Source organism: Bos indicus x Bos taurus, chromosome 25, assembly GCF_003369695.1.
Source record: "Bos indicus x Bos taurus breed Angus x Brahman F1 hybrid chromosome 25, Bos_hybrid_MaternalHap_v2.0, whole genome shotgun sequence".
Classification (NCBI taxonomy): domain Eukaryota; kingdom Metazoa; phylum Chordata; class Mammalia; order Artiodactyla; family Bovidae; genus Bos; species Bos indicus x Bos taurus.
The window spans coordinates 22,327,839-22,350,587 of record NC_040100.1 but is presented as its reverse complement, the minus strand read 5'-3'; the positions used below and the strand labels follow the sequence as shown (position 1 = coordinate 22,350,587).

General features: G+C 44.6%; 1 protein-coding gene across 1 annotated transcript in view; it reads left to right on the top strand.

Moving 5' to 3' along the window:
* The window catches only part of OTOA (otoancorin), an 80,338-nt gene that overhangs the window by 15,586 nt on the left and 42,003 nt on the right, over positions 1–22,749 (top strand). Inside the window, exons 7-14 of the mRNA XM_027527732.1 lie at positions 879–1,010; positions 4,950–5,185; positions 8,277–8,380; positions 12,741–12,841; positions 15,124–15,263; positions 17,714–17,837; positions 20,203–20,418; positions 22,193–22,360. Coding sequence (XP_027383533.1) covers positions 879–1,010; positions 4,950–5,185; positions 8,277–8,380; positions 12,741–12,841; positions 15,124–15,263; positions 17,714–17,837; positions 20,203–20,418; positions 22,193–22,360 — 1,221 coding nt within the window. The remainder of the gene's footprint in view (positions 1–878; positions 1,011–4,949; positions 5,186–8,276; positions 8,381–12,740; positions 12,842–15,123; positions 15,264–17,713; positions 17,838–20,202; positions 20,419–22,192; positions 22,361–22,749) is intronic.

The following is a 22,749-nucleotide window of genomic DNA, read 5'->3' as shown; positions in this document are numbered from 1 at the left end:
TGTCAAGGTGGGGATTTGCACATGGGTTGTCTGGTTCTGCCATAAGGGTGGTGTCATCTGCATATCTGAGGTTACTGATATTTCTCCCGGCAATCTTGATTCCAGCTTGTGCTTCATCCGGCCCAGCGTTTCTCATGATGTACTCTGCATATAAGTTAAATAAGCAGGGTGACAATATACAGCCTTGACATACTCCTTTTCCTATTTGGAACCAGTCTGTTGTTCCATGTCCTGAACTGTCTGGTTCTAGAGCTTACCTTTTGTCCATGATGCTTTGCTGCCTTTCTAGAGCATTTTTATTTAAGGAAGATTTAGAAAATAGCTCCCCAGATAGCAGAGGAAATCTCCTCTAGGAGAAACTGCTGGCCTCTGCTCCTTACCCTGGAGGGGAGGCATAGCCAGTTCATGCTGCCTGAATGTTGCTCCTGTGCAGAGGGTTTGGAGCATGGCAGAGGGTTTGAAGCATGGCAGGGGGTTTGAGCAGTGACCATCTGGGCATAGTAAAATACCTGGGTAGAGGTCAGCTGCTCTGGACTTGAAACCTCAATTGCCTGCAGGGACCAGGCAGCTATGGGATAATCGGCTACCTGGAGGGTGGTGATCAGGAAGAGTAATTACAGTGAGCGACTGCCCCTTGGCCTGTTGATTATTACACAGAAGGGGATATGTATCCAGCATTGCCACATCTTTGTGGATTTTTGTGAGGAATTTCCTGAATTTTAAATGTTGGCAGCTCATTAAAAATTTTGGAGCCAACTCAGCCAAACGCGTGCAGGCTGCCAGCTTGCCGTCCCTGCAGGGAATTAGGTGGCTTGGCTGGGTGCTGGCGGTGTGCTCCTGTCCTGTCCTCACTGACTCGCCCAGCATTCCATGTCCAGGCAGCCATGGAAAACCTCCTGGAGCAGCGTTTGTACCAGCCCCAGAAGCTGCTGGAGGACCTGAGGGGGACAGATGCTCAACAGTTCCACACCGCCATGAAATACCTCTTAGAAGACAAGAAGGACCGTCTGGTGAGGCTTTCTTGGCATCCTGGGAGTGGGGCAAGTCCAGGGCATTCAACTTGGTGCTTGTCAAGTTGAATGTAATTGAGCCTCATTCTGGCCTTTCTTCATTTCCTCCCTGAAAACTCCTTGGGACCTAGATTTTCTGTCTTACTTCCTCCAGAGTTCAAATGAAGTGCCTTATAATTCATATTCTTATGGTAACTCAGATGGTAAAGAATCCACCTGCTATACAGGAGACTTGGGTTCGATCCCGGGGTTGGGCAGATCCCTTGGAGAAGGGAAAGGCAACCCAATCCAGTATTCTTGTCTGGAGAAGCCTGTGAACAGAGGAGCCTGGTGGGCTACAGTCCATGGGGTCATAAAGAGTTGGACATGACTGAGAAACTGACACTTTATAAGTACTAAGAAATGAGGGGTGCCCAGACCAGCCAGTGTAGAAACTGGCAAGACAGCTCAGTGGGCTGTGCAGCTGGAGCTCTCCCAGCTCACTGCAGCTCTGAACCCTCAGGAATGCCACCTGCACACAGTCACACTCTGTCCAGGATCCTGGCCTAAGCCTTACCAAGATATTGGTCCTGGTTTGGGGGGATTCTGAAACCTCAAATGAACAGAACTTTCTTCTTTTCTAGTAGGTATAGTCCTTCCTCAATTTCAGCTCTGTAAAAAAATGCTTTGTAGTTAAAAGCAGTCTGAGGAAGGCTGGTATAAAAATATTTTGATAAAAAAAAAAGTATTGTAAAGGCACAGTTGTGGCAGTCAACTTTTTGAAAGTAACTTGTGAAGCATTTACCATATCCTAAATTTGCACTCTTTGCAGACTTGTGCACATATGCTCTGCTTTCAGAATAAATTTGCAAATTATACACAAAAAGGAGGAAGCTTTTTAATATAGATATTGCATTTATAAATGATCTGTATTAGAATATCGGAGAAGGCAATGGCACCCCACTCCAGTACTCTTGCCTGGAAGATCCCATGGACGGAGGAGCCTGGTGGGCTCCAGTCCATGGGGTCGCTAGGAGTCGGACACGACTGAGCGACTTCACTTTCACTTTTCACTTTCATGCGTTGGAGAAGGAAATGGCAACCCACTCCAGTGTTCTTGCCTGGAGAATCCCAGGGACGGCGGAGCCTGATGGGCTGTCGTCATGGGGTCGCACAGAGTTGGACACGACTGAAGCGACTTAGCAGCAGTATTAGAATATAAAAATCTCCAGTTATATTCAATTACTACCCATGTTGTACAACAGGTACCTTCTATTTTAGTTATTAACAAAAGGCTACACAACACACACACACACGAAGAAATGAGGGGTACTGAGGAGTCCCAATAATTTGGCTTCATAAATACCCATGAATGATTACTATGTACCAGGAGACACTGGGTTCTGAGATGAAAGACTGTCTCTGCCCTCAAGGAGCTTATGGTCCAGAGGAGACAAAAACAGAAACAGGTAATTTTCACAAAATAAGGTTGGCTATGTAAGAGCAAAGCAAAGCCTCTGAGACACAGAGAGTCACTGGGAATCAGAAAGGTGAGGTTTAGAGTTTTTCAGAGACAGTTGAAAGTGGAGCAGCATTTTCCTAAGGGAATTGAAGCATTTAAACATTTTACTAATCATAAATTAATTTCAATATCTGTTATTAAAACACACATCAAAACTGTGAGTTTGATGGAGATGTAATTTTTCCTTTTGAAATGAATTTAAGTTTTAAGAAGAGTCAGTTTAAAGTAAAAAATAAACTAAATAATTGTAAAGGTGATGAAAGATACAGCAAAAATGAGGATGGTGGCCTATGAAAATGGTCTGGATTAATGTTTATTGAGGATTTACCATGTGTCAGGTATTATCCTGAGGGAATGATCAGTGAGCTGTTTCTGTAGAGGGCCTGATAAGAAATATTTCAGGCTTTGTAGGCCTTACAGTCTCTGTCACAACTACTAAACTCTGTGGTTGTAGTGTCAAAGTAGATGACAGGTAAATGAATGGATCTGGAGGTGTGCCTATAAAACTTTATTTACAGGAACAGGCGGTAGGCTGAATTGGGCCTCTGGGCCATATTTGCCAACACTCTTCTAAAGGTTTAACAAGCCAGGACCTTCTGAAATAAGGATAACTAGAATCTTACCATTTCAATATTCAGATGAGGAAACAGGCATGGAGAGGTTGAGTAAGTAACTTCAGGTTACACAGCTTGAAAGTAGCAAATCTGAGGTAAGAACCTGGGTTCCTGACTCTTAGCTGTGAGCCCGTGGCAAGGCCCGCAGGCTCTTTCTCAGAATAAGGTGTTAACATCTATACAATGAAATACAAAGGATGATAAAGGAAGTTGATTCTATTGAAAGACATTTATCAAAATACGTAAGACTAAGTTGGGGGTCAGTAATTCTTGAATACTTTCAATAGTGAGGTTTAGTGGTTGGTCTAATAGCTTCTGTAATTTTGAGGAAATGTTGAGTGTAAGCGAGATTTCCAGTCATTTGCAACAACGGTAGTGAGTTATGAAAGTGTTTGTGATTTTTAGTGATGATACATCAAAGCTTCTTGCTGGTTCAAAGCCACCTTGCTGGCTCGCTGCCTATGTTCATCCTTGAAGGAGACGGTGGGGGTCAGTTCCACAGCCGTGAAAGGGAGGATGCGATTCCCTCCACTCCCCACCCCTAATACTATCCACAGACCCCTAATACTCTCCACAGACCCCTGCCTCAGAACCCCCAAGTTACACGCGTCACCATTGCACTGTTTGGCCCCAGTTGGCAATGACGGAAGTTAGGAAACTTGTAAACATGGTTAGATGAGTGGGCTGGGATTCTACCCTTGTTTCAGATCCCAGCTTTGTGCGCCTTTGGGCAGGTTGTCTAATCTCGCTTCTTGTCACCTGTGATAGTGAGTTAATTATAGCATGTAATGTTTGCTGAGCATTCACTAGGTACCAAGCACTCTCCATTCATTAAATCTCATTCGGTTTTTGTAAATCTAGGAGATAGGCACTGATTTTTATCTTCATTCGAGAGGAAGACACTGAGACTTTAAAAGGATAAGTGACTTACGCAGGGACACACACATATAAGTCAAGGGCCTGGGTTTTGAACCTAGGAATATCTGACCCTCAGGCCTGTGGGTCTCAACCTATAAGACTGTTGTGAGAATAACAGGAGACTATACATGACTGCTCCATGCTTGGCACAGTGCCTGGCGTGTAGTCCATACTCAGTAAATTGTGGTTATTTTTGGAAGGTATGTTGGGTGAAGGACAGAGTTGTGAACAGTCAAATTTTGCTTAAACTCTGTCAGCATTCCTGGGGTCTACGGTCCAAAGGATTCATTCATTCATCCTATCAGGTTATTTCTCAACATCTTCTGCGTACCAGGAATCCCACTGGGCACATGGCATGGGCCTCAGCACTTTCCTGGCTCAGCCTCATCTATACACTGAAATCAGATGCCAGGGCTCCGCCAGAGCCCAGTGAAAGCAGGCTTTATGGTGATGCTGGGGATCATCTCCCTAGTTGTTCTTATGTACAGCCAGGGTTGAGGTCCACTAGCTTGGAGGAAAGATAGGTTTGTAAGCACTTCTAATCACGGAGTGTGGTTCAGGATGCTCTTGGAAGCCCAGAGTGGAGGGAGGTTTGATTTGACCAAAGTAGGACATCAGAGAATACTTCACTGATTCAGTGATGACTGACCTTGACCTGAAAGAATGAGTTGGAATTCACTGAGACAAAGAGGTGGGGATTCCAGCGAGAGCAAGGGCCTGAGGTGTGACAGTCATGATGTATCTGGAGAAGGACAAGGTATTCTGCAGGTGACAGAAAAGTCTAGCATATTTGACATAGCAGCATAGTGCTTAATAGTGGTCCTGAATTTCACCTCTGCTGCTAAGCATGGTCCCTCCCAGTGTTTCCAGATTGAGAGGCAACGCTGACTTCTGTCACTGCTTTAGGAGCTGGACGACATCATTATTGACTTGGGAGAGGTTCGGAAACAAGCCTTGCAGAGCCCAGGTGTGAACCGCAGCCTGTTTCTCATCACACTGGAGAGGTGTTTCCAGGTGCTGAACCCCCTGGACTGTGTGGAGATCCTGGGCAGGGTGCTGAGGGGGTCCTCAGGCCGCTTTCTCCAGCCGGACATCACAGAGATGCTCCCACGCGACCTGCGTGAAGATGCCTTCAAGAACCTGTGAGTATCCTCCCCGCAACCCGCTGACTCCACTCACTGCCCCTCAGAGTCTATCCTGAGGTCAAGGAGATAACACATGAGGGAGGGGAGAAGGCAGGTGAGGACAGGTTAATATTAAAGTTCAGCTTAGAGATGGCTCAATTAAAACAGTCTCCCACGTTTTAGTCATTCTGGTATCATCCTCATAATTTTTGCCATATTTGTATACTGCCTGTATTATTATTTATTTCATGTATTTAAAAAATAGTGATTCATTCTATTCGCTTAAAATATCTATATTAAAAGTAAAAAATGATACATGCTGCTGTATATAAAAGAAATAACCAACAAGGACCTACTGTATAGCACAGAGAACTAGATTCAAATTTGGTAACAATCTATAAGGGGAATGAATCTGAAAAAAATAGATATATATGTATGTATAACTGAATCACTTTGCTGTACACTTGAAACTAAGGTAACATTTTAAATCAACTATACTTGAATAAAATTAAATAAATTTTTAAAAAGTAAATATGGTATACTTACTGTAAATGGGAAACCAGCATCATTTGTCTTTGTTGTTGTTTAATCGCTGTCATGTAAGGAATCATAAAAATAATACAACAGCAATTTTAAAAGTGTCATTAAATCCTAGCTGAATATATTGCTCTGAGCTTGGGACCTGTTCTCGGGTAAAAAAGGAGCTGAGTGTGTGTTGAAGACTCCCTAGCGCTAAATTTGAGACTTTCTCCTTGAGAGGCAGCAGACTGACCGAACACGGTTGGATCCAGGAGTTCAAATTACACCATCAGCAACGCCTCGGTGTTTTAATCTCTCAGCTCTGCCCTCCTCTGCATTGGCCTTGCTCCCAGGCAAGCTCTTTCCACAATGGAATGTGGGCAGTTCCAGGCCCCTCCTCAGAGTGCCTGGTCCAGAGGACTTTCCCAGCAGTTCCAAGCAGAGTCCTATACCTGATTCTCATTGGTCCAGACTAGGTCATGTGCCCATTCTTGAGCCGATGACTGTGGCCAATGGGATCTGGTGAGATGAATGGCTTGCATGTGGCTCACAGTTCCACCCAAACCACATGGATGTGAGAGAAACATCATTTTCCCAAGAAAAACTGAGGTGCTGTTATGACAAGAGAGGGGGTGGATGCTTGACAGTCAAAACCCAGATGTCCAGCACAGAAACAGAAAGCCTGAATAAGAGCCTGGGGAAAGATTTCAGGCCCTACAGAGAGAAAGACCACAGAACAATACAGGTATAACACTGCATGACAGCGGGTTCTCATCATCACTGGGGAGTCCAGAATATGCCATTTCCTGTTTCCCGATGAGCATCATTTAATCCAACCTCTTCTTTCACAGATGAAGAAACTGAGGCCCAAGAAGGGGACGGTATACCTGAAGTGACCCCATAGGGCTTGACTTAATCTGAACTCAAGCCAGTTCTCCTGAACCTCAGTTTTGCCTTCTTCTTACTCTGCCTTTCTGCTTGTGAGGATGATGTCATTAACCCCATTCCCATTTTTCAAATGGGAAAACTGAGGCACAGTGAGATTGAATAACTTGACCTAGGTCACGATAGAGCATTGTTACAAATGGGCAAGCTTTCCCTTAAATGATGGTTGCCATTTTTTCAGAATTACTGAATATAGCTATCTCCTGTCCCTTTCACCCCCGCTGCTGTTATGAAAATCAAAACAACAACTGAAAGAGAAAGAGAGAAAGAAGAGGAAGAGGAAGAACCGGAATAAGAGGAGAAAGAGGAAGAAAAACAAGAAGGAGGAGGAGGAGGAAGGGTGAGGAGAAAAAGAAGAAAAGAAAGATACAGAGAGAAGACCCTACGATGGATTGAAAGTTTGCCTCTTCACATATGAAGTGACTGGGAGAGTGGCAGGGACCAACCTTAAGCTTAGGAAAGGTTGGCGAATTGCTCATTTGGTGAATTGATTTTCAGTGGTGGGTGGAATTGAGCGAAGTCTTCCGAGATGAAGAGACTCAACTGTTTTGCCAGGATGAACCAGAGGGGTGATCAGTGCCAAATGCTGAAAGGTCAACTCAGATTGGACCAAATGGAACTGCTGGCTGCGGTGACAAGGAGGTCATTTGGGATTTGGGCCACAGGGAGTAATGTGGCAGTGGGGAAACCAGATGACCATGACTTAAAAAGTGACCAAGACACTTTATAGCCACAGGATGTCTGAAATTGAAATGTCAGATACTAACAAGTGTTGACAAGGAGGTGGAGAAATCAGAACCTTCAGACACTGTTGGTGAGAAAGTAAAACAGTGTAGCTACTTTGGAAAGCAGTCTGGCAGTTCCTCAAAAGACTAAGTATAAAGTTGTGATTTGACCCAGAAATTCCACTTCTAGGTCTACACCCAAGGAAAATGAAGCATGTTACATAAACACTTGTACATGAATAATTATAGCAGCATTATTCATAATAGGCAGAAGGTGGAAATAGCCCAACTGATGAGCAGATAAAGGAAATTTGGTATATTTGTACAACAGAATACAATTTGACCATCAAACAAAGTACTGATACATGTCCCAACGTGCATGAACCTTGAAAACATCATGCCATGTGAAAGAGGCCAGATACAAGTGTGACATATTGTATGACTGCATTTATCTGAAATATCCAGAAGAGGAAAATCTATAGAGACAGAAAGTAGATTAGTGGTTTCTAAGAGATGGGGTCACTGGAGATTCAGGGGTGATAGATAAGAGTACAGGGTTCCTTTTTGAGGCACTAAATGGGTTCTAAAATGGATTTTAGTGATGGTTGTACAAGTCCATGAATATATTGAAAATCACTGAGTTGTGTACTTTAAATGGACAAATTGTATGGTACACAAATTACAGCTTAATGAAACTGTTATTAAAAAAAAAATGACCAGGTGGTTGGGAAATGGAGATCAGTCTTTGGGAGATATTTAAATGTGATGGAAAGAGGAAAATGGAAAATAGCTACAGATAGCAAGGGGAGCGGGAAAGGCTTTTAACCGATGACGGCTTTGTGTGCATTTGCTGTTTGGACCCTGCCTGCAGGCCTGCATCTGTTTGTTCCTTAACTGATACCCGTGTTTGCATCGTTTAGGTCTGCGTTGTTCAAAGATCTCTATGACCAGACCTCGGCCCACGCCCAGAGGGCTGTCTACTGCTGGATGACTGGGGTTCTGAAGACATCCTCCAATGTGACTGGTGAGCCCAGGCCTTGAGGTGGGAACACTTTTTAGGCAGAGTCCATCCTTAAGCATGGTGGTGCTTCATCTCTATAAATAGGGATTTGATTTCATTGTCGCTTAAGACGTTTACCTCTCTAGGCTTCCAAAAAGAACGTGATGTGGCTTGTGGGAAAACACACATACCCCATCTCATCAGTGCATTTTTCACATGTTGAAGTCTCTGAAGTAACAATCATCTGTATCTTAGAATCAAAGATGTGTCCTAGGTTCTTAGGAAACAATAACAAGTTTACAAGTTCAAAATCTGTGTTAAAAATCTATATCAAAATGGGACAATATAGTTCTTTTAAAGAAAATCTAGATAGTAAAGCCCAGAAATTCAGCACTAAGCTTCCTGGCAACCAAAGCAGAAATAGGCCAGGATTTATTTGACAGATGTTTATTTTTTTTGTAAATTAATTAATTAATTCTAATTGGAGGCTAATTCCTTTACAATATTGTAGTGGTTTTTGCCATACATTGACATGAATCAGCCATGGGTGTACTAACAGATGTTTATTAAAAACCTACTATTTTCTGGAATAGTCAAATTCATAGAGATGGAAAGTAGAGTGGTGGTTGCCAGGGGTTGGGAGAGGAAGGAATGAAGAGTATGGAGAGTTACTATTTATTTTATTTATTCCATTTTGTTTATTGGCTGTGTCGAGTGGCTTGTGGGATCTTAGTTCCCTGACCAGGGATTGAACCCCAGGCCCACGGCAGTGACAGTGCCGAGTCCTAGCCACTGGACCACCAGGGAATTCCCAGAGTTGCTGTTTAATGGGTACAGAGTTCCAGTTTTGCAAGATGAAAAAGTTCTGGAAATGGATGGTGGTGCTGGTTGCCAAGCAAAGTGAATGTACTTAATGGCACTGAACTGTGTACTTAAAAATGATTCAGATGGTAAATTTTATGTTATGTGTATTTTACTACAATTGAAAAAAAAAAGAAGACAAGAATAGCGATGCAGATTAGTAATGCAAACAGTTTCACAGGTAATGTCAACTTGTTGAATCTTTAATGTTAGTAATGTACACAGAATAAACTCAACACCTAAAAAGAGCCCATTGGACTTACCTGGTGGTCCGGTGGTTGGGATTCCACCTTCCAGCGCAGGAGGCACAGGTTCATTTCTTGGTCGGGGAACGAAGATTGCACATGCCATAGGGTGTGGCCAATGGATGCGATAGGGTGTGATTTTTTTTAAAAATCACATTTATTAAAAAAAAGCCTACTATGTGTCAGCCACTGGAGATGCACATGCCATAGGGTGTGGCCAATGGATGTGATAGGGTGTGATTTAAAAAAAAAAAATCACATTTATTTAAAAAAAGCCTACTATGTGTCAGCCACTGGAGATACAGAGGAACAGAAGACAAGTCTTTGCTTTACGGAGCTATAGTTTTATTGTGGGTGAGAAGGTGGAGAAAACTTTTAGGCAAGTAAATAAAAAGAATAGAGGGAGAGAGAGAGAATACTGATACGAGTAACAGCTCTGCAGAAAATAAAATTGGTCAATGCCATGGAGAGGGTTACTGCTTTAGACTAGAACAGGACTTGGCCATGGTTTTCTGTAAAGGGCCAGAGTAAATGTTTTAGGTTTTGTGGGTGTAACAAAAAAGCAGCCTTAGACAGCAAATAAGTAGGTGTACCTGTAACCAAAGAAAGCCTTATTTACAGATACTGACGTGTGAATTTCATGTAATTTTCAAGTGTCACAAAATATTCTTCTTTTGATTTTCCCGGACGGGGATGCCTGGTGGGCTGCTGTCTATGGGGTTGCACAGGGTCGGACACGACTGAAGCGACTTAGCAGTAGCAGTAGCAGCAGCAACCATTAAAAAATGAAAAAGCCAAGCTGAAGTCTGTGCAAAAAGAGATGCTGGGTGGGTTTGGCCCACAGGCTGTAGTTTCTGACCCTCAGATTAAGGAGTCAGAGAAGAGCTCTTTGCACATGCGACATTTGGTTTGAAACCAAAATGAGAAATGGAACCAGATGTGTGAGGCTTTGGAGGAAAAGTATTCCAGGCAGGGGAAGCAGCAGATAAAAGGCCCTGAGGTGGAAGTGAGCCTATGTATATGGGGGAGACAGAGAGAGCCAGTGGGTGGAAGTGGAGGGAGTGCCAGCCAGTCCTTTTCCTGGAATTCATCTCTGAGATTTGTGTATAAAAAAGCATTAAACAGTGGAATAATAAATGTCTTCCATGCTCAGCAGAATTCCCTCTGCCTGGTGCATAATTGTGACCTCTGGGAAACTGAATCTCACACTATGTAACCTGGGAAATTCACTCAACTCACCCACTAGATTCTTACTGTTCGGTTGCTAGGTCATGTTCAACTCTTTGTGACCCCATAGTCTGCAGCATGCCAGGCTTCCCTGTCCTTCACTATCGCCTGCAGTTTGCTCAAATTCATGTCCATGGAGTTGCTGACACCATCCAATGACCTTATCCTTATCCTTTGACCCCTTCTCCTCCTGCCCTCAATCTTTCCCAGCATCAGGGTGTCGACTCTTCACATCAGGTGGCCATAGTATTGGAGTTTTAGCTTCGGTATCAGTCCTTCCAATGAATATTCAGGGTTGATTTCCTTTAGGATTGACTGGTTTGATCTCCTTGTTGTCCATGGGACTCTCAAGAGTCTTCTCCAGCACCACAGTTCTAGACTGTAGACTTCCCTTAAGTCCTTGTTGCCAGAATGTAATTAGGGACAGACTCTCCTAAAATCCCTATGTTAATAATAAAATCCCTATGTTAATAATAAAATCCCATTATTAAACTAAAGTGAATTAAAATGAATTCTATTTGGACTTTAAACTTCTTTTTCATGAAGCTCCTTGAGGTAACTGGAAATGCTTTGGGTGTCAAAAATATCCCGAGTTTGGGGATCATTGATCTGCAGAAATATAGTTCATGCTTAATAATGAATTAAAAATGGACATCTCAGCTTAGTTCTTGGTGAATTTAGTGGCTTCCCCCCAGAATTATCTCGCCTTCAGGGCCCCCCTTTCTTCTAATAACCAAGTCAGGGTTCAGAGTTCCCATCTAGAGGATGTTTACCCGTGCTCACAGCAACAGCTGTGATTCTTGGGTTGGGGAGGCACCCTCTGGTTCTTGTGATATGGTCCACAGATCAGCTGGCCTCACCATCTCCTCTGGGCATCAGCCGTTGCCCATGGCTTCTTGCAATAGCTTTTGGTGGCTGATTCATGGCACCCTAAAAATGCTCCCTGCTTTTTTCAGTTCCCTCAAATGCTGCCAACGCAATGTTTACTTTGTAAATCTTTTACTGGAGGTGGAGGATTAGGCAATGGCAGCCAATTCTAGTTCACTGAAACTTAAAAAAAATTTTTTTTTTGGCCACACCCCACAGTTGGGAAGATCTCTTGGAGAAGGGAATGGCTACCTACTCCAGTATTCCTGCCTGGAGAATTCCAGGGACAGAGGAGCCTGGTGGGTTACAGTCCATGGGGTCACAAAGAGTCAGACAAGACTAAATGACTTAACACTTTCACTTTTACCTTTTCACAGCCTGTGGGGGCCTTAGTTCCCCAACCAGCGATTGAACCCTTGCCCTTTGTATTGAAAAGTGAATTCTTAACCACTGGACCACCAGAGAAGTCCCAGTTCACTGAAATTTGAATTTGGATCCTGACCATGATTGTTCCTAAAATCCCACTGACATTTTGCTGATGGGGAATTTCAAATGTCTGAACAGAGTGATAAAGTTCTCTGGGAATTCAGAGAAGAGAGAAATTATACTGCTGGCTGAGGAGATGAGAGAGGGCTTCAAGGAAGAGGAAATATTTGAGCTCAGTTTTTAAGGCTGGGTTTGGAAGCAGAAGGGTTAGGGGAAAGGCAGTCTGGCTGTTGGGAAAGTCCCAAGAGAGGAAAGATTTGGAGACCATTAGGGGTGCATTCAAGAAAGGGCAAATGGTTTGGGTTGGCTCATGTACTCAGTAATAATCAATAAGGAAGATAAGATTTGTTACTGGCAGTAATAAAATAATCAAATATATTTCAAATTAGTAACTAAAAATGAAACTATATTTTGTGGTCTTAGTATTACAAAATAATCTGCATGTCTGACTAGTTCCTAAGTGGTGCTGAGGCTGCTGGTCCAAGGAGCCGCACTATGAATAACGAAGTGGTGGACGTCCGTCCCTGCCTATGTATAGTGTAGCATCTCGTAAGCAGAGGGCTCTCAAAAATTGGCTGTTGAATGAATTAATGGATGCAAAAAGAGGTCCTGATATCAAAGATATTTTTGACAATCATTTGCCAGTGCATAGGCTTTTATTTATTTACTTTTTAATCTGTGTTTTGTCTTTTTTGCAGATGATTCTTTTTCATGGGTTAGTGCAGAAAACTTATGGATTTTGGGCAGATACATGGTTCACCTACCCTTTGAAGAAATTATGAGAATTAGTCCCATGGAAGTAAGTTTGAAAAATACATTTACATGTCTCCATCACCAACACATCTGAAGTAAGGTGTGTTCTGGACTTCCTAAGTGCTAGTGGTAAAGAACCTGCCTGCCAATGCAGGAGACCTAAGAGACGTGGGTTCGATCCCTGGGTTGGGAAGATCCCCTGGAGGGGAGGGCGATGCAACCCACTCCAGTATTCTTGCCTGGAGAATCCCATGGACAGAGGATCCTGGAGGGCTACAGTCCATTAAATCACAAAGAGTCGGACACGACTGAATCAACTTAGCATGTGCACAAAGGTGTGTTCTAAACCTCTCATGTTCAGCCAGCCAGTCGAGGTGCCCTGGAAATTGACCACTCACCTTAGCTCAATATAACTTGAGCATCTAAAGAAAACTCCTCGAATAAGGCCTCAAGCAGTCAGTTGCTGGATTGTGTTCTAGTATAGAAGAGCTAAGAAAACAAAAAGAATTGTGGACAACTAAGACAGTTCTGATGTCAACAACATGATCTAAAGAGAAGGCTGGCTATGAACCAAAGGTCATTTAAGGGTATTTTTGAACTCAAGAAATGCCAAGGATTGTAGCTATAGAGTTTACAGCCATTGGAAGCACAAACCCAAGTCAAAAGCAACATGGATCAATTGCTGCTTCTATTTATGGCTACTTCTATTGATAGCTACTTCAGCATGAGCGATGATTGGACTTTAAAGTTTACAGTGAGAAGTGTACATATTCATGGTGCTTAACTCACTGCTCAGGAATTACTCTCCTTTTCCTGATGTTGGTCTGATGATACTAAAATCCCTTGGGAGGCATGATTCTAGAACTCAGCCTCCAAGGAATGCTGCCGACAGGGAGGCTTTCATAAAGAGTGTGGGGCTTGCCACCAGTTTTTACCCTGTGTGCCCTAACTTTATCCTGGCCAGTGAAAGAAGTGTGTGCAGCAGATGACCGGCCTGTTCAAGAACTGACTCACCCAACCATGTCTGGTTATTATGAAACCAGAGGCAGAACTAGGTTCCTCTTTCTTTAAAAAAAATTATTTCCTAATTTGGCTGTGCCAGGTCTTGGTTGCAGTATGGAGGATCCTCAGTTGTGGCACGTGGATCTAGTTCCCTGACCAGGTTTTGAACCTGAGCCCCCTGCATTGGGATCATGGAGTCTTAGCCACTGGACCATGAGGGAAGTCCCTAGGTTCTTCTTTTTACCTGACAGGCTGGGAATATTACAGATGTCTCTCAGTCTCATAACCCTCAGTTATAAAATGGATTAGACCTCCATTTTACTTTTTCAAAGTAGAGTGAATTTCAGAAAGTCGATAGAGGTTAAATTCTCAGGAAGCTGGGCCCCCTAGCAGGGACTTCTTGAGATCCAGGGGCTGTTCTCAACATTTCTTCATCTTCTAAACATGTGGAGAAGGGAGGTGAAGCCACAGGGTACCAACACTCAGAGGGAATTTCTTATGGATGAAGACCACAATCTGTGAGGGAGAGACAGCTTTATGAAATCTTTAAGCGAAGAGTAACAGTGCCTCAAAATATAGGAGACCTCAGTGCGACACTCTGGGACACACAGGCAAAAAGTGAACAATAATAGAAGAACCTGAAGAGTATATTTAATAAACTTGAATGCATTATGTATATATTTACATAATAAATGTGTGTTAAATATTATGTAAACAGGTATTTACACACATATTGTATACATATATCCAACTTTATATCTTACCGAGAGAACACACATTCTTTTTTTAAATCACCTGTGGGTCATTTGCAAACTGATTTATCTATTAAAAAATTCTGATTCCCCAAAGCAAACGATCTGTGGACCACATTCTCTGACCTCAATAAAACAAATCTAGAAATAAATGTGCAAATATTAGCTTGAAAAAAGTTCAACTGCTCATATATTAAAAAAGGAAAACTTTCCTAAATAACAGTTGGATTGTAGAAGAAACTGAAGCAGCAGTTAACAGACCATTAGGAAATCCACGTCACTTACAGTTACCAAAGAGGAAATGGGATGAGGGATCGATCGATTAGGAGTTTGGGATTAGCAGGTCCATGCCTCTATATATAAAAAAGATAAACCACAAGGTCCTACTGTATAGCACAGGGAACTATATTCAATATCTTGTAATAAACTATTACAGAAAAAAAAAAAGAAATCAATGAAAATGAGGAATGGGCATCTCCAGGTGTCTGGGGGTGGGGCGCAGCACAGGCCACCGGGGCGGGACTTCACAGGGCTCCTGCAGCCCCTCACTGATGTTCCTGGCCTCCTCCACCAGATTGGGCTGTTTATCAGCTATGACAACGCCACCAAGCAGCTGGACACGGTTTATGACGTCACACCTGAACTGGCCCAGGCGTTTCTGGAGAGGATCAGCTCCTCCAACTTTGACATGAGGAATACCTCTACCATCCACAGGCAAGGGGCGTGGGTGCCGGGCCCCCGGAGCTGTTTCCCATCTAAGCATCAGCTTCCTCTGAGCAGCAAAAGAGCCGGGGAGGGGGAGGGAGGTGGCTGATCCATCTCTTTGAATCGTCCCATGTCTCTGTGCATGTGAGGGAGGTGTTTCCCCAAAGAGATCCCTTTAAAGAGGTTATGAAGTGGAGAAGAAAACAAAATGCTTTGAAGGCATCTCCTATGTGCTAACATTTTATACAGCCTTATCTATCAAGTGCTAAGATTCCAGCTCTAAGCACAGAAATGGAACTTTTTACATTCTTGGTATTCCCTCCATTCCAAGTTGTAAATGTGTCATTTATAATTGGTTAGGTCGAGTATTGGAAATAGCTAGCTCACGGGCCTCATATTTGTGAACCGGTTGTATCCTAGACCCTCAGGCAGGGAGCCCTGGAGTGAGGTCAGCTCTAGAATTTAGTGATTGTAACCTGATCCCCAGGAACTGGAACCATTTCCAGCAGGGAAGGGCCAGGAGCTGTGTACCTGGTGACCCCAGAAAGGGTTTGAATGTGGGGGGTAATTGTGCAGTGAGGAGGGGTGGTAGGCACGGTTCACCATCCTTTCTCCATCTCCCAGGGTCTTACTGTCACAGACCTTCCTCTGACAGCATCACATGACCTTACATTTTCCAAAGTCACCTGCAGAGAATATTCTCATTTAAAACTCTTACACCCTCTTCCCCTGTCCTTAGTAATTTTCACTCAATAGCATGGGCCCTATATTTTCTAGTCAGTTTAGTCAGTTGCTCAGTCGTGTCTGACTCTTTGCGACCCCATGGACAGCAGCACGCCAGGCCTCCCGGAGTTTACTCAAACTCACGTCCATCGAGTCGGTGATGCCATCGAACCATCTCATCCTCTGTTGTCCCCTTCTCCTCCCGCCTTCAATCTTACACAAAAAATAGTTTAGTGATTAAGAACATGGGGCCTGGAGCCAGAAGTCCTGGGTTTGATCCTGGCTCTGCCACTTACAAGTTGTGTGATCTGCACCTCCCTGTGTCTCTACTTCCCCATCTGTGAAATGGGAGCTAATAAGCTGCCTATTTCATTAAGACCCTTGTAAGGATTAAGCACATTTGCACACAGAAAGTGCTCAATAAAGATTAGTTATTCTTAACATGGTTATTAATATTTGGTCTTCACTTCCTCTGAGTATTTTTTTTTCTCTTTAGACACACTTTAAAATCCTTTCCCTGGGCTGGTTGCTTTCCTGGGGACATGTCTGAGAGTGTCAGTGTTTGATCATGGTCAACTAGGTGCTCCAACCATGCTAAGTCAAGTAGATTCCATTCTAATGCTGCTGCTTCTGCTGCTAAGTCACCTCAGTCGTGTCCAGCTCTGTGCGACCCCATAGACGGCAGCCCACCAGGCTCCCCCGTCCCTGGGATTCTCCAGGCAAGAACACTGGAGGGGGTTGCCATTTCCTTCTCCAATGCATGAAAGTGAAAAGTGAAAGTGAAGTCGCTCAGTTGTGTCCGACTCTTAGCGACCCCATGGACTGCAGCCCACCAGGCTCCTCTGTCCATGGGATTTTCCAGGCAAGAGTACTGGAGTGGGGTGCCATTGCCTTCTCCGATACTAATGCTAAGAGCATCCATTTCAGAATAAGTGCTTAGCATCTACCAGGAAGTATGCTAATCAGTTGGTATGCATCTTCTCATTTAACTCCCACAGTACTCCTCATTCCTTCATTCATCATATTTATTATGACGTGCTATGATGGGCAAAGGAAACCTCCCCATTAAACGCTTAGAGAGGCAGGGTTATAGTAGAGTGTGCGCTGCAGGGTTATAGTAGAGAGTGGGCTGCACACTGTGTGTAGAGAAGTAACTTGCAGAGAAGTAACTTGCTGGAGGTCAGGTGTCTCACAGAGCTGAGCTTCAAATTCCAGTTGGGGTGAAGTTACGTTCTTAACCAATAGATGCAGTGCTTCCAGCTAGACCAGGGTTCAGATCTCATCTCTGCTCCTACAGTGTTCTGACTCATGTCTTTTTATTTTCTTCTGAAGCCTCATCATCTAGGGATGTTGGTTGTAAAGCATCCTGGAAATAAACTTCTGCCTCAGAGAAACCCTCAGGGTGGGCAAATCTCTTATCTCTGTGTGGATAAGGAATGCTTTCCTTGTATCCCTTAAAGCCCCAGGAGGAGACACAGAGTAGTTGGATGGATCTAGATTTAAGGCCCGGTACCATTTGCCTTAATCTGTCTGAGTCTCAGTTTACCCTTCTGTGAAATGGGGCTAATGAGAGCACTCACCTTGCAGGGTTGTGATGAGATACAAAGGGTTCAACACGGTTCCTGGTGCTCAGCAGCTGCTATGATTGTGACCTCTTGGTTCTAACTGGAGTGGAATCTTGGTTGTGGCCCCCCTCCTCTCCGCCCTCCACCAGCATCCCTTATCTTTTCACGCAGGCTGGGGCTGCTGGTTTGTTTCTACGATGACCTGGAGCTGCTGGACGCTGCTGTGGCCCAAGTCCTCCTTCACCAGATGATCAAATGCAGCCACCTGAGGGGCTTCCAGGCTGGTGTTCAGAAGGTGCAGAAGTGCTGTGAGGCCCCGCACCCTTGGCCTCAGTTTCACTAGCCAGAGAAATGGGAAGAATAGTCTTGTCTGTCCTTTGCAAGAAAGTGTGAATCAGATCTAAGTCCAGCCACAGCAGAAACACCGGGATGAGCTTAAAGTAGGGAGAAACAACAAAAAACTGTAGGACAAGCTTGAATAGATCAAAGTTCAATCAGAGTGTCCACCTCAGACTTGAATGTGCGTGAGGTTATTTGGGGATCTTAAATGCAGATTTAAGGTCTGGGTGGGGCCTGAGACTCTGCGTTTCTAACAAGCTTCCAGGCGATGTTGAAGCTGCTTGGCTGGTGACTGTTCTTGGAATAGAGAGGAAATAAAAGAACTCAAATCTGGTTCTGCTAGTGTCATGTCCCTTCCCCAGGCTCTGCCCTCAGAGATTCTCAAGTTATTGGTCTGGGGTTTGGCCTGGGTATGGTAGGTCTTCAAAGCTACTCAGATGATTCCGATGTAGCCAGGGGGGTTACTGAATTCCTAGACCAAGATTTTGGGCAAATTGGGACATGGGGACTATCTCATTTCCCTCCTGACTCCATCTATTTCTCTCCTTTCTTCCCTTGAAGTCTTAATTCTGCCTGGCTCCTCTCACTTCTTCCTTTTTTTAAAAAGATTTTATTTGTTTATGGCCATGCTGGGTCTTTATTGCTGAATGGGCTTTCTCTCTAGTTGTGATGTGCAGGCTTCTCATAGCTGTGGCTCTCTTGTTGTGGAGGACGGGTTCTAGGCCTGTGGGCTCAGAAGTTGCGGCTGCCAGGCTCTAGAGCAAAGCTCAGTAGTTGTAGCACATGGGCTTAGTTGCTCTGCAGCGTGTAGGATCTGCCCCGACCAGGGATTGAACCCTAGTCTCCTGCATTGGTAGGAGGATTCTTTACCACTGAGCCACCAGGGAAGCCCCTTTCTCACTTCTTTTTGTGTTTCTCATTTTCTAAATGGGAAAGATGACATGAGAGCAATATTCAAGAAAATTTTGGTAACATCATCAGTTATTCCACAGCAGTTTTTCACACATCACCAAATCCTCAGTCCCATTTGGCATTTGACACTATAGGCATTTTGTTGGTCAGTGCATATTTTTGTTTTCCAGGAAAAGAATCCTTCCCAAGTAAGCTCAAGCAAAAATAAGAAAATAGGTGTAATTTAGGGCCACAGGGACAGTTGTGACCAAGAAGAAAGTTGGGTGCAATTAGATATGAGAGAACCCTTTGGCTCATTTGGATCAATAGTTCTTACCCCGAGGGTGCATCAGAATCAGCTGGAGGGCTTGTTAGAAACAGCTTAATAAATACCTGACTCAGGAGGGCTGGGGTGGAACCTGAGATGTTGCATTTCCAACTCTCCAGGTGATGCTGAAACTACTGGTTAAGCCCCACACGTTGGGAGCCACTGCTGTAGGCCTTTTGCAGATGTGGAAGCTGATCTCTAGGGGAGGGGAGCTGCTGAGTTTGGAGAAAACCAGCTGTGATAGCTGTCTCTTTCACTTTACTCTGCTGCCCCCCAGTGGCCATCTGGAATACTTGCGTACACGCCTCTGACATGACTACGTGGTTCATGCAATTCAGGTGTTAAAACACAAACCGTTCTGTTGTTGTTGTTGTTTTTGTATAGAGGTCACATTACAACAGATAAACTGATCACCTTCTTTACTGAAAGCAGTTGGGAAACACACTTGACTATAACTGGACAGGCATGTTATAAAAAATAAGGGAATCACAAAAACGTGAAAACTTGTAAGACATAATTTTAAATGAAAATTTTAAAATAGAGTAGAAAGTTGCATTTCTGTTCCTGTTACACCTATATAAAGACTAGATACCATAGTTTATTTATATAGGCATAATAAATTTTGTTAACATAAACACCCAATTACTAACCATAGTACTGTTTTTGAGGTAGAGTTTTCAGGAGACTTTTACTGTTGAGAATTATTTTTACACATTTATATATTATCATAAAGCTTCCCTGGATATTTCATAAAAGAAAAGCGGCCATATAGACAGGATGTAGAGTTCAAGGTCACAAAAAAAAATGTAGATGCTACAGGAATGTGGTGGAGTTATGAGTGAACAAAATTTCCTTCTGCCATGCTTTAAGGTTGATTTAATAACAAATTAATATTTAAATGAAGCATAGAGTGAATTTGAGCACAGGAAGGTCAAGGCCAGAGGAGGTGGCATTTTCACTGGGGTGACTCATGGTCTGGCCTCAGCAGGAGCCCCCTTCCTTTTGATGAGCAGGGAGGGGGAGGGTGCACGCTGGGGTGTAGTCCGAAGGAGCCGCCTTCCTGCTTGCTGTCGACTCTCACCCTGGCTTGCTCCCTTTCTAGCTCAAAGCTGAGCTCCTGGAAATTGCCACGGAGAACCAGACCCTCAATGAGACTCTGGGCTCTTTGTCGGATGCGGTCGTGGGCTTGACCCACAGTCAGCTGGAATCCCTCTCCCCTGAGGCTGTGCACAGTGCCATCTCAACCCTCAACCAGGTCTCGGGCTGGGCCAGGAGCCAGGTCATCATCTTGTCTGCCAAATACCTGGCCCACCAGAAGGTCAGTTGGAGCTTTGGACTCTGTTTTAATGGCCCAAGACCGAAGGGCTGGTTATAGACCTGCAGCAGGGACAGCCAATCGGTAAGAAGACGGTGCCGAAGAAGGCTACCTGGGTGCCAATCCTTGGTCTCCCATGTGTGACAGTGTCTGCTGTGTGACAGTGTCTGCTGCGTGACAGTGGGGAACTGACAACTTCTCCTTGCCTCACTTTCCCTCTTTGTAACATGGGGATAACAGTAGCTCCTATACCAGGTTTATGTGAGTCAGTACACAGGAAGAGGTTGGACAACACCTGACCTAGAGTCCAAGCTCGTGAGTGTTAGCTATCACTGAGTTAATCATTTAACCTTCCCAACAACCCTATTAGGTCAGTAATGTTATAACCTCCATTTTCTAGGCCATTCATATGAGGCACAGAGCATATAAGGGAATTGCCAAGGCCACATGAGAGGGACAGGGCTGGGATTGAACCCAGGGCATCTGGCTTCAGAGCCCACTTGTTTCATTCCCATGCTGACTGCCTCTATCATGGCGCCATGACCACTGCCCACTCATTCTCCTTTCTGACTCAAGGCTAAGGGTAGACCATCCGTCTTGTCCCTTCAAGACTTCTGGTGACTTTAGTTTGAAGGCTTTGCAGACCTTCTGTTTTGACTGGGGCCACCTAAGTCCACTCTGTGAATGTGATTTTAGAGCGCTGAGGGAGACAGTCTTGTTCCTCCCAGCCCTGGACCGAGTGGCTTTTCCCTTTCCTGGCATCCAACTCTTCTTACAGAGGAATGAGGTGACTTTTGCTAAGAAGCCAAGTGCTCAAAAGTCTGCTCTCCTTCAGGACAGTAAGAGACTGTTCATTCTACATGGAATAGCTCAAGGAAACCACTCAACTGGTTTTTTTTTTTAAAAACCAATAAAATTTTCTGATTATATTACATTTAGCCTCTTTACTCCAAAGGAGGGGTTGGGAAACAGGCATGATTTCTGTTAAGGTGTCCAGCTACGGTCATATTTTTTTTTTTATATATAAAATATCAGATTCACATCCTAAAATGCTTCTTTAATTCACCTCAAAGCTGCCACGTGAAGATAGATGAGTGCGGGGCTTTGCTGTGTCAGTTGCCCAACGGGTGACATACGGAGGGCAGCAGGCTTCTCCTGGTCCCATGAGAGGGGTGGGCAGGGCAGACAGAGACGCCGTGACCCACCCCAAGGTTCTTGCCCATTGCTGCCACTGTGGGTACTGCCTGATGTTCAGGTGTTTTTTTTTTTTTTTAAATAAAGCAGAAACACTAATTTGGATTTTTATAGGATCCCCCCAATTTTTAAATCTCATCAGCTAGATCAGATTACACCAGAGAGCCCATTGCCTGGTCAGAGGTGGCATATGGGTCACTGTGCTGTGCTTAGTCGCTCAGTCATGTCCAACTCTTCGTGACCCCATGGACTGCAGCCCACCAGGCTCCTCTGTCCATGGGGTTTCTCCAGGCAAGAATACTGGAGTGGGCTGCCTTGCCCTCCTCCACTGCTTTTTATTAATTCTGCTGTGGCCTCGGATGGCATAGTGATTACCCCAGCGGCACGGTTACCTGTGTGTTGTGTTTTGATACTTAAGTCTCTTTCCTGATAGAAGGAGGAGGGTCTGGGAGGGCAGCTTGTGTCTTGCTCACAGTGGTGTCCCAGCGCCCCTCCCTTCGCCCAGCCTGCAGTGGGGCCTGGTACACGCCCTTGAGGTGCAGCCCCGAGGCTGGTCCTCACCCTCCCTTGCCGGCGCCCCCAGGTGCTGTCCTTCTACAACATCAGTCAGATGGGCGTGCTGCTGGCTGGGGTCGGCACGCAGGCCTTCCACACCATGGACCGCAGGGACCTCATGCAGCTCCTGAGAAGCGCCACCTCCCTGCACGTGTCCGACTTGTCACCTGCCCAGCAGCACGCTGTCCTGAGCAAGGTGAGAGGAAGATGTCTGGTCCGCAGCCCCTGGGGCTCTCAGGCGTGTGGTTTTGGGACTTTGTGAGGGGGCTCTGTCTTTGGGTGGGGTTATTCTAAGCCTGGAGAATGCCTTCTTCTGATGCCCACCTCCCCTCCTTTCCAGAAAGTGCCTCTGGGGTTGAACCTGATTCTCCCCAGACCCTGGTGCTGTCCCCAGCCAGCTGAATCCGAAACACTTTTCTTCAGTTGGATTTCTTGCAGTCATAATGTTTTAGGGGTTTGGTTTTCAAATGTGGAAATGAATCCTGAATTCCCCTAGTGCTTCAGAAAGGCCCCCCTTTCCTGTTCCAAAGCCATGTCCACATTTCTCGCTCTCACTTGCAGTGGGTCTTCTGGGCATCATATCCT